Consider the following 15,941-nt stretch of genomic DNA (forward strand, 5'->3'; position numbering starts at 1 on the left):
ACCGCTTTCGAATACTAACAACCACAACAAACGTATGTCACACTAATTTAACAAACAGCTATGGGTTTAATTCAGCATGTACCTTTCTGAAGGCCAGGAAAGAGGGCCCTGATCCCTTTTTTGTGGCATCCATGGACAGCAAGTTGAGAAATATTAAATAAAATGGTTAGAAATTCAATACCGCAGGCGGCAAGGCCAATAATGCACAAATAACAGAGGGCTTTGTCTCATACGTTGGCCGGAAGCCTCTTATAGGTGGGCAGTTAACTCGGGCACAATAAACAGGAGCAGGTGGTTCGGGTTAATAGAGGCTACACAGGAAATGACTGTCTATTTTACAAGCACATGGCTGGAAACACACAAATACATAAAACATGACAAAATATATTCCTTGAGGATCAGGATATTGAATTCAATTTGGACATATTCACAGGGGTTGAGGTTCAATGGCAACTTACTGAATGGAATATCTCCGAAAGGGTCATCGAAATCATCCACATCATCATCAAGGTATGCTTCAGCGGCATCATGGGAAAAAGGGAAAACAATGGAGACAACAACGAGATGAATGTAAAAGAAAGCAAAAATTATGCACAGAAAAAAAGAAAGCAAAAACACACAATACATTAAAGCACCGAGACAGAAAGCACTACCCAGGTAAGTGGTTTTCTATAGCTCCGTCTCATGTTTTAAACAGGTTCATTTCTCACGAACGTACTGGATGTGACTATACGCCACAGGCCTGCATGTTGTTGAGCTCTCCTGTGGTCTCACCTCGGTAAAAAGATTAGAATGATTTCAGCAGCACTGACTGAGTCTGACAAGTTTCTCTCCCTTTCTAATTTGCATTTGCCACCGAGCCTCTCTTGCTTCCTGCCACATATTGATAATAGGAGCGGCAGGGCCTTGTTGCATCTCAGTATTAGTTGTGTTATTTCCAGCAGATGAGAACATTACTCAAGGCACATCTCGTTATGCAGGAGGTGGGGGCCGAGACCCTGCTGAAGCAGTGCTGTAAATGGAGTTGAGAGTTTGAGGTGGCCTGGACTCTGACTGTGGCATTCATGCAAACCCTGGACTGAACAAAGCTAATAATTGAACCAAAAGCATTCTTAGTTCAGCCTCACTATTTATTACAGTGAACATCATTGCCTGGCTCATGACTCGACCCAGCAATGACTGAGAAGCTACTTTAAAATTGTTAACAATTTTAGAATGAATGAATGAATGAATGGATAAATAATACTGAGTGCCGCTATACCACATAGCACTGACTCCAATCATGATGAAGTGCTTTGAGAGGTTAGTCTTTCACAACATCAAAACCAGCCTCCCCAACACACTCGACCCGCTCCAGTTTGCATACTGTCCAAACCGCTCTACGGACGATGCAATTTCCTCCACCCTCCACTTGGCTCTTACCCACCTAGAAAATAAAGACTCATATGTTAGAATGCTGTTCATTGACTTCAGCTCGGCATTCAACACAATAATTCCACAACAGCTCATAAATAAACTAAACCTGCTGGGCCTTAACAATTCCCTTTGTAATTGGATCCTGGACTTTCGAACCGGAAGACCTCAGTCAGTCCGTGTCGGCCGCAACACCTCGAGCACTACCCCACTGAGCACAGGTGCACCACAAGGCTGTGTGCTCAGCCCGCTGCTCTTCACGCTGCTGACCCACCACTGCACTGCCAAGTTCAGCTCCAACCACATCATCAAGTTTGCTGATGACACAACTGTGGTAGGTCTCATCAGCAACAAGGATGAAACGCACTACAGAGAGGAAGTGGCACAGCTAGCTGAATGGTGTAGCACTAACAATCTGTCCCTCAATGTGGGGAAGACAAAGGAGGTTGTGATGGACTTCAGGAGAAACTCCGTTGACCACCCGCCCCTGACCATCGACAACTCGACTGTGGAGAGAGTCAGCAGCACTAAATTCCTGGGTGTGCACATCACAGAGGATCTCACCTGGACCACCAACACCATGACACTCTCCAAAAAGGCACAACAGCACAATCTTTCATCAGATTTACCAGATGTTATAATTTCTATTTGTGCTGGTCAATTATGGACAATAGGTAAAATTGAACTGCTAGCAAAAACTTACGTGCTGCAAATATTTGACTTGCTCCTCCCCTTTGAGTGACTCCTCCCCTTTGTGTTGCCCCCCCCCCCCCCCCCCCTAATCTCACTCCAAACTTTCGCTATAACTTGAGAGCCCTGTATATATATATATATATATATATATATATATATTAGGGCTGGGCAAGTTAACGCTTTAATTGATTAACGCCGACAATTATTTTATCGCGCATTAACGCAGTTAGAAGTTAGCGCTTACCGCGCTCTGGCCCACCTCTTCCAACCGAGCCAGGGACACTAGTCAAACGAACCGGGCTTTGGAGGTCAAACGCGCTCGGGCACGGTTCAAAACCCCTAGTGTGAGTACACCCTTATTCTCCCGCATCCCGCACACACGAGTCTCTAACCGCCTGCACCCGCACTCTGTTGCTTTGGGACCCGCGATAGTGCAGGTCTCTACTCGAAAGGTGCCTGTTATAATTTTATGATCGAGGGTCTGGACTCTGAGCATAACTTGTTTTTCTATAACAAAATATAAAATATGTTCTATAAAAACGTTAATGCACTGGCAGTGACAAATAGCTTTAGTTTTATATTTAATTTGATTGTTATAAGTTATAAGTTAATATTTTAACTGCTACTGCTGATTAATCACAGAAAATCATGCCATTAAAAAATGTAATTGTTGCCCAGCACTAATATATATATATATATATATATATATATATATATATATATATATATATATATAAATAAAAGCACAATTTGCTGAAAATATTGCAGGTGAAAATATTTCCAGACAAAGCCAGCAGAAACGCTGAGACACTGAGCACCATGTAGTAGTTATGAATGGTTTCTGAATGATTCAGTGTTTTTGAACAAATCAGTTAAGTGAATGATTCAATGACTCGCTTATAAAGGCAGTCGCTTGCTTCCTTACTGAATGAATCAATGTTTTTGAATAAATCATTTGAATGTATGATTCATTGACTCACTCGTAATGATTCTTTCTTAAATAAATCAGAGATTTTGAATGAATCTTTTAAAAGAGTCTTCAATGACAGTTCAAATACAGTCACTTGTCGCCATCTAAAGGCATAAAGGTGTAACATGCAGAAAGATGAACTAATAAACAAACAAACAAACATACAGCAGCTTAAAGTAAAATGTCTCATTGTCTCTAAAAAAAAAATATTTTTAAGTATTTTTTTTAATGAAATGGCTGAAATTAATTTGGTTTAAAATTATCCAATTAGTAGTCATATTAGCATTATTGGTATTAGTAGTATTTTATTATTGTTATTTTTATTGCTTTTTAGTTATGCCCCAATACTGCAGCTCAGAATGGTAAAGTGAACTTGTTGATGAAGGTGGTCATTCAAGAAGAAAGAGTGAAAAAATAGAAGTAGAATATGGAAGAGAGGTCTGGACGGGCAGAAAAGAAAGGGAAGATACCCCCTTTAATGCATGAGATGAAAAGGAAAGATGGGTTGGATGTTTGAGTGAGCAAACAGCTCTCACTTATGGTTAGTTGCGCAGAGAAAAGGGAAGTGGAGGTTCCCTCTATAAAAGGGGATTAGACAGCCCAACCAGACAGCCCCCCCTCACAAGATACAATTAGAGCATCCCTACCTCCATTCATCTATGTCATCCCCCAGAACAATAGCTACCATCACTGTACAGTACGCAAAGAAAGGACTGAAAACAACACTTCAGTTATCAGGGTGTTTATATCTAGCATATACAGGCCCAATTCAATGCATATATCAATCTTATCTTCACTATTATCTCATTATTAACAATCATTTCAATTAGTATTCCACTTTTGATTGCATTATAGGCAATCTCAGAGAAGAAGATAAGAGTACCTAAAAGGCGATAAAACATTATGATTATTGGCTCCAAACAGGCTGATTCTAAAAAGGCAATGTGTTTTAGTGCTGTGGAAACACGGGAGTAATTTTAAAATAGAGCTGTTTATTATAAGTATAGCTGTGAAACATTATGCTTCTTTTGTTTTACAATCTCAATTAGTGAGAGCATGTAAATGAGGAAAAGAATGGGACCAAGAACTGACCCCTGTGGAACACCATAGGTAATGTTGAGATCTTGGATCTGGCCATCATGTGGCCTGGTGTGAACAGCTGTATGCAGTGAGAGAGATACACAAAGAACCGATCCAGAATATTATCCAAATACATCAACCTCAGTGCCACCTATTAAAAAAAAGACAGTATATATTTTGAGGACAGAAAGATAACAGTCTAGGGAAAAATGACCTGTGAAATGAAATTAAATCGGCCACAGTTAGGCTGACTGACAGCTTACAGCGGAGGACGTGGCAAAGCAACAACAGGCCTGCTACTACTGCTTTAGCAGGAGAACAGCAGGAGAGTGATACATTACATTGCCTCTTTCATCACCAGAGAATGGTTATGATACACACTTAACCTACTGACCTGGCAAAAACATAAATAAAAACAGCACTACTGTATACTTTCACTGTATTTGCAAATGTGTAAATGAAAGTTGTAACAAAAAATAAATAAATAAATAATAAATAGTCAAGGGGGCTCAACATTGAGGGGAATTCAATGGTCAATCCATATGCAACCCCTTGTCCTTTCTCTCTCTCCATCTGACATTTTCATATTTCATTAAGTGGTAAACTCTGGCTTGCTAAATGAGCCTGCCTACGTCAGCACTGTGCTGAGCAGAGTCTGATAAGTCATTACTGGCGAGTAAGTTCTCAATTAGCTGCGTGTTGTTGTACTCAGCACGTTTTGAAAAAATGTTGGATAATATTTTACTACTGTTATGGCTCCCAAGGAGACATCCATAAGGGGCTGCAGAACAAATCATAGCACGGGATACAGAAGCTTTCAGTATCTGTACGGCTTAGAGAGTAATAACTGGAATTTGTAATGGTTGTTGAATATGCTGAGATGAAGAGTGCAGTGGCTACCTGGAGGATAGAGTCCCATTCACCCAGTGTTGTTGTCATCGTGGGCAACATTGTCAGAGAAAAACTAATACTGTATGGCACTGATCAGCATTTGGAAGTAACTAACAGCAGCAGTGCTAGTAAATTAACTACATTTTTCAGCAGTGAGAGTGAGAGTTTACAGCAACAAGCTACTTTTTGCTTAGGACAGGGGTTCCTAAAGTTTTTGTAAGCCAAACCCACTTAACCTAAAATACTTTAAGAGCTCCATGAGATTTTTAGTTAAAATTTCGATCATTTAACATATATACATTTTTATGGTTCTCTGACATTGGTTCATAGTCACATAAACTGCAAAGTTATGCAATATAAGTGTTGTTTTTTTTGTTGTTTTTTTCAATTATTATTACTATAGGATTTAATTATTGGTTGTCCATTAATTCACAAACCCCACTGCTATTTGTGAACCCCAGTTTGGGAAACTATGGCTTTAGAGATGCAAACAATGCTACATTGTTGCATTTTGAGATAATGTACATGCAACTTTGTAAACAGATGCAATAATTAAACACACTCTAAGCTGTGCAGAGTTTGGATTCATTTTAGTAAATCAGTTATTTTCAGTGTAGTGTTTCTCTATTTTTTTTAGCATAAGTGTATCTGTGTTTACATTTAGCCAATTTACTATTTAGATAAAGAATAGATAAAGACCAGATTAATCTCATTACATTTTATTTTCTTATAAATAATAAAAAATGTGTGTATTTATTGAAAATGTGTGTATAAAAATGCTGTAGATTTAAACATCATGATTGAGGTTACTTCCACATAGAAAGTATGTATTTAAAGTCTTTCCTCAAATGCATTTGCATCCACTTGCCCACAGCAGGGCAAAAGACACCACACTGCTTTTGTCTCTGAGGAAAGGTTGCCTTTTATATTCTCTTTCTCTGCCCCCAAGCTGCCATCAGCATGGCCATGGAGTGACCTTGATGAGCACAAGCTCCTTGGTTCACAAACTGACGCGATTTGCACATTTATTAGAATCAGGATGGTGAAAGGATGAACGTGAGGGTGCGGCCCACTGCTCCAGTGGAGGACATGGACAAATGAGAGTCCTGCTCTCACTGAGCACAACACCACAACTGAGAGCAGAAATCATAGCAGAACACTCTTTCCTCATCTCCACAGCATAAGGCAATATTGCTCAAGAAATGCAGTGGAAATATATATTATACACACACACACACACACACACACATATATACGCCTACTACAGGTCTCAAAATAGTTGGGACGGGGGCATGTTTACCATGGTGTAACATCGCCTCTTCTTTTTAAAACAGTTTGAAGACGTCTGGGCATTAAGGTTTTGAGTTTCTGGACTTTTGGTATTAGAATTTGATCTCATTCTTGCCTGATATGGCATATCAATTGGCTGGAGATGCTGGCCATGTTTCAAGGCCACACTTCCGGCATCCCTGTCAGCGCTTGCTTCATTCCTAGAAGCTGACGCCGGCTCCGCCGCATGTGCTTTTAAGCTTCCTGGTCGTGACGTCACCCGCCCTTGACACCTCGCCCTTCCATTGGACTGATTGCACATGTGATTCAGAGCGCGGTCACGCTGAAGGCGTTCCCAAAGCGTTTTCGGACGCAGCATCTCATTCCCTTTGGGGAACCATGGTTACATACGTAACCTGAGACGTTTTCATCTTATTCAAATTAAAAAAAAAACAAAAAACATTACAACATTTTTGGAATTTGGATTGTAAAATGGTAGTTCTTGTTTGCTGTTAACTTCTTCATGATAGAAGTTAACGAAAGAAAGTTAACAAGATTTATCACTTAACCTTAGCATTGTTTTGAATTTAAATGAAATTTGTAGCCTATTTGACAAGATAAATACTTTGTTTCTTAACTGTTAGGGCGAGGTTTGTAATAACAGCTAGCCTAGCCCAGAGAGATGCTCCGGCAGCTCTCTGGAGAGGAGGCCAGCGTGGAGATCGATGCCATCAGGAGGTAAAGTAATGGAGAAAAGAGAAGGAGGATGCCACACCCAGCAGTCCCTCCCCAGTCATCCGATTCTTTATGAAGTGACTGAGGAAAGAAATGGCATCCAGGATCAATAATCCCCTTCACTGAATGATGGCAGCTCAAGCCAACACATTAAAAAGTGCTCTGCGTGTTTAATATCTTCAGCCCTACAGGCTCAAATCCAGCATGGTCTCTTCTGTGTCTTTATTGAGTCAGAAACACAGTTGTATTCATTGCTGAATTTGTCCTGTCTGCTGTTATTGCTCTGTTATAGGGAACGCTCAGTGGAGTGCCGCTCACTGACTCTGACAAGAGGAGAATTTGGCTCTCCTCCAATCCGGCTTCTTCTGCAACCCTGTGGAAATACGGGACCCTTCAATATCCCAAAAATACAATGCTAAGAAACCCAGCATGCAGGCGGAGAACTATGCAACCCGATTAGCTCGAGCAACGCTGAAGTTTCATCCAAACACACAGGGCTTTTTACCATTCAACAGTGAGCTGGGCTGTCATGCAGGGGCAGGAATAAATGCCTTAAACAAAAGTGAAAAGTCCTTGGCGTTTAAATGAGTATAAACTGCACAGCTAAGAGTAAACCACCATGGGGCTGTCAGAGCCGCTCTGTCGCACAATTCATCATGGGGCACTAATTCTCTAACAACATTACCAAGTCCTTCGCACTATACATTGTCACCAGCAAACTCAATCAACTTATTTAGACCCAAACACGACTCGCATTGGCTCTGGCCCCTGGAGGCCTGCCTTCGATGCTGTATGCTGCTCAGTTACACTCACTGACTCAAGATTGACAACATTGGCTGAAATTGTGGGAAGTGGAAATGCAGTGAATATTATGTTGGTGTTCCAAATTAAACATGAAAAGAGTAGGGGGACACACTCTACGTGATGACTGTGACTTGTGCTCAGGAAAACTGCAACCAGAAATCAACATCAATTCTGGACTATTGTGATTCATTATTCATTAGTGCATGCTATTCTGAAAAAGAAATAAATATTAACCAGTGATATCAAAATATCTGTTCTAAAATATGGCGTCCTTTGTGCTGCATTCTCAACAATGACTGTTAAAATCATAGGTAAATTAACAAAATTATGGTTCCTTTTAACATATCTTGAATTAGCCTAAATCTAAGGTAGCAAATGCATCCTTCAAAGATAAAAAGTCAATTGCAGAGTACATTGAGCCAAGTAAATGTATACAGTTAGAATTCCATAAACAATTTTACTAGATTAATGGGTTTAAAATGGTTAGTGGGTTTTAATTAAATACTGAAATAAAAAAACTAAACAAAAAAACACCTTTAAATATCTTAATGTCTTAATGAGTGAATCACTCAGTCATTAATTAAACCTGATTCATTCAGAAAGAAGCAAATGACTTTATGAATGGCTCATTGAATCATTAGCTTAGTTGATTTGTTCAAAAATATGGATTCTTTCAGTAACACATTATCATAAATGTAATTGAACAGATATTCTGGAGAAAAACAGCACTCCTGCTAGTGTGCTACTGCTAAAGTATACCATATGATGTCAATTTAAGGCAAAAGCATATATGGGGCATTTTTTGCCATCAACTATTTTTAATTTAAAGGCTATATAACTTAATTCTCTCACACACACACACGTATAAATATGGACAGATAAACAATCAATGCATCAATACAAATATAATTATAACCACAGTAATAGTATATGTTTCATCTTGTTTTTTACTATGAATGAATCAGTTTTGGAGGGCAGTTATCTGGCATTATGGTGCTCAAAACAGATTATAAGAAAGAAAAATACAATGAAAGACCACAGGGAAAAAAAAGAATGGACTGGGGGGGAAAAGCTATAATAAATGTGTTCTCAAAAATAATAATAATAAAATTGCTTTCAAGTCTGAGAAGAGAACATCAGGTGTCTGAGAAACCCAGGGCAATGCTAAATCACCATCTTTTGTCGAAAATCAAAGCTGAGAATTAGCACTGATGACTTCCATTACAACAGCGAATTAGAGCACATTGTAGACATCAAATGTTCCACAAAGTAATCAGCCCAGCAGCTGAACACTGCACTCCCACAATCAAACTTCTGTTTCTACAGTGTGTGATCATGTCTGACAAATTAACACAGACTTTGTGTATTTCTAAAAAATAGAAAAAGGGAAAGAAAGTGTTAGAAGAAAACGCACGCACAGCTGATTTTTTTTTTTTAATCCCAGTATTATTTGTAACAATAAAAGTCTTTATACAATGTGAAATTCACAATCATTCCTGGCTTGCATTGATGTAGGTGCGGCAGAGGCCACATACTGTTCAGTTAGCGATGGAAATTGTCAGTTTTTGGGACGCCAAGAGTAAATTGTTCCTGATGCAGATAAAAGTGCCTTAAAATCACTATTGTTTTGCTCCCTTTAACACATTAACTCAGCAGGAGCGGTGAAAGCGTATATGTGTATGTGTGCGTTTTCTATTTTTAAGATAAATAGAGAGAGACATAAAGATGAGAACCAGCATTTAAAGTCTATAAAGAAGAGACATGTTGATTGGGCATGTTTACATTTTCATATAAAGCACAGGGAGGTGGGAAGGTCTTTTCAAATTGTAAGATCCCTAAATATGATGTGTCTTTGTGCTTCCAAGCATCTACTAGCCAGTGTGTGTGTGTGTCATAGGCTCGACTAACACAGCATCCAAGTTGACATTAGAACCAGCTTTTTCGACAGTAAATAACAATCAGTACAGCACACACACAAAGACTGTAGGGTGAGAGACAGATGTTTGCCTCAGAAAGGTCAGGGAGCTAAATATAACTTACATCTTCACCCCCCTTTATGATATATTGTGGTGTCTGATGGTTGGCCAGTGGGCAGCAGAAAAATCTACACAGCATTGAGATCAGAGAGGATGGTTATGCTTAGATTTACTGGGGCCCAATTGATCGGTGCACGTAAAGGGCCCCTGCTTCGGCTGAGTCCGTTTCATTAACTAAAGCTGCAATGTAATGAACCCAGCAATGGCAATCTTGACTCCAATATTCTACGGGAAGCAGGAAGAGGACTGAAGGAGACCCCTCAAGGGAGAGTTGTAAAAGGCAGGAATATTTAATGCTTGAATCAATGTCCACACCGACTCATATCATCTAATGCATGTTTTAATCATTCTTCGTTGAGATCAGTGTAATTCGGATGTGAGGCGTGGACTCTGCTGCAGAAATTTACAAGTGTGCTCCTTTCACCTGCGAATGGCGACAATATACCGAGTTTTATGAGCACGTCTGGTGGCTGACCGTAAATTTTCTTAAATATTTGGGAAAATGAAAAGCACCGCAGCTTGTCACTTTATTTGTTTGTTTGTTCAGCAGTTGTTGAAGAGTTTGGCAAAAAAAAAAAAAGTTGCACACTTCAAACTACATATTTTATCCCTTAATAAAAATAAATAAAATAAACAAACAAATAAATAAATAGTACTTTTGACAGGGTTTATTTATTAAATATTTCAATAGCCATTTTAAAGTAGTTATATTATATTATAATGGTAATTTTAAAAATGCAACTGTACTCCAAACTAATATTATTGTGGTAACACGCCATCGGCATCATACCTTTTTGTCTGGCACAAATGTGTGAGTTTGTTTACCTTCTGACAAATTATTCTATGACATTTCCCTTCTTTACAACTTTAGTGGAGGAGGTCAATACGACCTTTGTGGAGATTCACAAAAAGCTTTTACTCAACCTCACTTCTGAACAGTTCTGACAGAAAAGAGAGTGGCTTCTTCACAAATGATTTTATCCACTTCACTGTCAACAACCGGCCATATGAAAATCTGAATGTTGTTTATTGACTTCTTGTTTCTATTCAGTGTTAGATAAGAGGTTAAACATTGGTAAATGGCAAAGGACAATCCGGCGAGGAAAAAGCAGAAGTGAATTGAAGTTCATGAGTAGTTGGTATTTAACTTGGACTGGCCCTTCCATTAGTCAACGCGTTTAAGAAATAATTGCAAAAGCTGATACGTTTCATTGAGGGTCATTAGTTGTGCAATAAAACTCTCAATTTGAGTTGACCTCAAAGAAAGTTAAAACATTATTTCAAGAAATATATTCCCACAGCTCTCCTACCAATCAGCATCCGTTTTCAGCAGCGCATGCAAAATAGCGAAATATTCATTAAACACATCCTGCAAACACATAAACCCCTTCATGCATCTGTACGGTGTTCCTTTAGCCCACATGCAGTCAACTCATTTCAGCAAGTATCAAATAATTCCAGTCTCCTCTCTAAGATATGAATATCCCAGCATGCAACTTTGATTTCTCTCTTCTTCTACTGATGCTCTTTTCTTCCTTATTAACAAGACCTCTCCTGATGCTCCCATTACAGGATTGATTGCAGTTATTTGCAGAGAGCCTCATTCATACCATAATCTTCGGCACAAATCTCACTCGCTCTACACGTCTGCAAAAAGGGCCACGATCGGTTCGGTTCAATCTTGTTGGTTTAATGCGAGTCCGCCCCCACGTCGTTGCAAAATTCGCATTAACCAAAGCATGATTCATGGTTATTCATTCAGAGTAAGTGAAGCTGATAAAAAAAGGAAAACGATTGCAGTTATTGTAATAATGAAACGTAATGGTCAGTCCCACAATCCTCTGTTATGTGCAGCACGTCTATGATCATATGCCTCCTACACAGGCAGACACACACAACAGGGAATCATTTAAGCTTCAAACTTAATTATCTTGAATGTCTTGTAACAGAAAACGAAGAAACATCAAGAAGAAAACACAATTTTTCCGAGTCCCCAACAAAGCTTCTTAAACGCTTAGTGACGCAGGTCAGTGAGGGAGAATACAAATAATCCAGCAAACAAAAGCCACCCGCTCTTCTCGCAGCATGGGGCGCCAAGGTGGCTTTGTTTACCGAACGTGATGCAAAACGCTGATCGCCGAACCGCTGCCAAACGCATCTCGCATGGGACTGCAACCGAATGATGGGATAATTTCTTATCTGGCTGGAGTACAAATACTTATGCAAACAAACATGCTGCAGAGTGCAGCAATGACAGACAACCTCGTCTGGACAGCCGGCCACCACTTCGCACCTCCATGAACAGCTGAATTCACTTGAAATACTGGAGTTAAATACTACAGAGACGGCAGCAGGAAATGACGGCACCCATGCAGCGTAATGGAGACCCAGACACGTAAAGATCACTGACTCTTTGCTCTGGGAGCCGTAGCATGTGGGCATTAATCAGTCACTCAAATTGAAGAGGCTTCCAGTCATCCAGCCTGCTTAATAAGACAATCACCTGGCCTCATTATCAAGCTCCCTGTGCACCTCACCCGGCATCAAAAAGTAGTGAGGAGAATATTCCAGGAGGATCACATGGAAGAGACGCCATTGATAAGCAACAAGAGTCGAATAAGGATTTGTTTTATCTGTCCCAGAGGGAATCGAACTCTTTAATTTACTATTGACTCTTTTAAAGTGAGACGAGTCGAAACTACCATGTTCAAGGCCCAGGAATGTACTAAGGACATCATTAAAATAGTCCATGTGACATCAGTGGTTCAACCTTAATCTTATGATGACGATTTCTTCTCTTTTGTGTCGCATACATGTGCATTCCTCTGCTTGTAAATTAAGGTTGAACCACTGATGGCACATGGACTATTTTAACAATGTCCTTAACTACCTTTCTGGGCCTCGAAAGTGTTAGTTGCGTTGCTATCTATGAAGGGCCAGAAAGCACTTGGATTTCATCACAAATATCTTAATTTGTGTTCTGAAAATGAACTAAGGTCTTACGGATTTGGAACAACATGAGGGTGAGTAAATAATTACAGAATTTTTATTTTTGGGTGAACTATTCCTTCTTTAAAATGGACCTAAAATGACCAAAAAGTCCTTTGTGTTTGTTGAAACATCTCATTTCTAGAAGGATAGTGGAGATTTGGGTATTCTTAGACCTTCATTGATCTGGAGACACTCAGGATTTGACATTAATTATGATACTTCACAAATCACGGTCATTATGATAAGACTTGGGCTGGTTGCATTAGCCGTGTTATGTTAAGACTGTGTATTCAGAACTAGTCTGATCAACTAGCAGTCTAGCAGTCAACTAATCATTTCTCATTCTCAAATTAGAACAATCAAAGTTTTTAAATAACTGACTTAAAATAAAAATAATATTAGCTACATTCGTTTCTATGGCAATGAAAATGTCTACGTCAAAACAGCAACAGCAGCAACATGGACGAGTTTGCAATACAGATGTTGTCTAACAACATGACAATGTAGCTGCGGCACTGGACTACTCTGTTTAGCAGCAGTAGAAACGTGGGTGGCAGGTATGCGCAGCATTATTCTCTACGCTGGTCTCAGAATTCAAAGAGGTGTGCAGAGCAGGCCGACTAGCAGTATATTGTTATTTTCTGCACAACCTGCACTTCACAACAACAACTTTGTTTCTGAAATGACTTTCAGCATGCTTCCTACAGCAATGTCTTACATGTTTAGATTTTTTTGTGGCACAAAATCATTTCAAAGCAGTCAGACTGAAACAGATTTGCAGAAATGTGACTTGAATATGATTTCAGACCCCAAATGAATGTAGCTTAAAATGGATTTTTAAAAACCGTATTTCATATGATAATTTGCCGTTTCAAACAGATATGCACAAAAATCGGATTTGGGTCTGAACAAGGCTATAGTCATCCGTATCACACTGTCTCAAATGCCAACTTTTAATATCCACACTGCAGCCGCTGCGAAAATCAAAAAGTCAACTTTTATGTAATGATGATTTTGTATAAAAAAGATCACTATTGAAGCTCTAATTGGACATGTTACCACCACAGACCATACTGGCTTTTTGTGATATGCAATATCTAATAAAATATAGCTGTTAATAAATTTGATTAAATATCAAATACTGTCAATTATATGCACCAATGCATTTCTTTTTAAAGAAATTAATCATTTTATTCAGCAAGGATGATCAAAAGTTAAAGTAAAAACACTGATAACTTTACAGGAGATTTTATTTCATTTTATTTTTATTTTTTCAAATAATATGGTGCTGCTTTTCTGAACTTGCATCCTGGGATAAAATGTATCATTTTATCATTTCAAATGTATAATTTCCCAGAATCCGGGGATAAAATGTATCATAATTTCTACAAAAATATCAAGCAGCACAAACTGTGGAATGGCTGCTGAAAATTCAGCTATTCCATCATAGGAATAAACTACAATTCATAAAATATAGAATACAAATTTACTACATTACTGATTTTTGGTGAGCATAAGATACATTTAAAAGCATGATAATGTATATTGCACATCCAGTGGGTTTTTTTTACTTCTATATGGCACAATTATCAGACTTGATGAATAGTGAACACAATTCTGCATTATTTACTCTTAATGTTTGCTCTTAATTGTCTTATTTAATGTTTGGTTTATTATTGTATGTATTATTGTCTAGAACAACACTGTAGCACTTTGCCCGAGACAAATTTCCTTTCGGGGACAAATAAAGTTTATCGTATCGTATCGTACTTGACGGTGTGTATTTTACAACCTCCTACATGTCTTGCAACATCATATACTGAATAGGTTAGAACTGGTTTTCATTTAAATTCACAAAGAAAAGGCTCTTTATATTTCTTACTATATGCATCACATTGGAATAACTTGTATCAATTTTAACATACATTAAATAATACAAAACAAATAATTAAAGCTCAGTACTGCTCAGTAAAAGCTGTTTTATCTGCAGAACCTTGAAGAGCGACTGTTATTTTTATCTCAAAAACTTCTGACTCTGCGCCCAATCATATTTTGACTAGTAAGCCCATGTCTAGACCTAACATCTCAAAAGCACAAATGGATGTTTTTAGTCAAAGCGGGTGGTAGACGTTTGAAAGCTGCATTTACGTCTGGGAGAGTATTTGGAAAGAGGCAGACGAAGGGTGATAATGGATGAAAATTTTCTTCTGACCCCATTCACTCTCCCTTTGTGAGTGACACCTGTCTTTCAAAGAGATTGGTGCTGCTGACACATCCTTATAACAAGGCAAAAGAGGAAGATGAGAGAGAGAAGTATATTGAAGTGTTTCAGCGTGCACAAAAAATGTGAAAGAAAAAAGATAAGGGGCAAAGATAGGGGTGAAGCTTCAAAGCGTGCTAGAAGTGGAAAGACAGAAATGACAGATTTACTTGCTTCTATTTTGAACATACGCTTTCTTCCTTGTGAGAACACATCCACTGAAAGCAATACCCCGCTTCTAATTCAGTTCAGCTTCAAGAAAGCTTGATTTTCTCAAGCACAGACTCACAGAAGTATCAATCACACCCTATCTAGTTTTGCATGTAAGTTTTTCATATGTATATATATAGCCACAAGCAACAATCCAAGAACATGTGTGGAGAACATAATAGGTCTAAAGGATGCATAAGGCAAATTCTGGGTAAAATAAACCTTATAGAATCACTGTACTTATATGTAGATGTTCACAATGATTGCCCAATCACAATTTAAAATAGCACCATCTGAACTTTGATAGGCTCTTAGCAGCCTGATTTAATAAGCATAATACTGTTACTATGTAGTTAGAGTATATGGCAGAAATAGTACCTTTTATATGACAGAAATAATAAGAGAAGTATGCTAGTATGCCAATCACAAACCGAATTACAAGAGCAGCATGCCGAACTCATATTTTATACATTTCATATGGCAGAAACAGTAAGTAGTATGCTAATTGTCTACTGAATTAAATTTCTTCAAATATTTTTATTGTAGAATTATATTCTATTCTATTCAGAATTCATATTTTCTAACTTTA

General features: G+C 38.5%; 1 protein-coding gene across 4 annotated transcripts in view; it reads right to left on the reverse strand.

Annotated features, from left to right (window-relative positions):
- The window catches only part of LOC306853715 (teneurin-2-like), a gene marked incomplete at its 5' end in the record, with an annotated part of 227,949 nt that overhangs the window by 195,166 nt on the left and 16,842 nt on the right, over window positions 1-15,941 (reverse strand). Inside the window, 2 exons of one of the 4 annotated variants that reach the window (XM_079391334.1) lie at window positions 83-115; window positions 459-515. The exons of the other annotated variants lie outside the window; for them this stretch is intronic. Of the exons in view, the coding sequence (XP_079247460.1) occupies window positions 83-115; window positions 459-515 (90 nt within the window). The remainder of the gene's footprint in view (window positions 1-82; window positions 116-458; window positions 516-15,941) is intronic. 4 annotated transcript variants of the gene reach the window in all.

The sequence above is a fragment of the Barbus barbus genome, assembly GCF_936440315.1.
Source record: "Barbus barbus genome assembly, chromosome: 33".
Taxonomy (NCBI): Eukaryota; Metazoa; Chordata; class Actinopteri; order Cypriniformes; family Cyprinidae; genus Barbus; species Barbus barbus.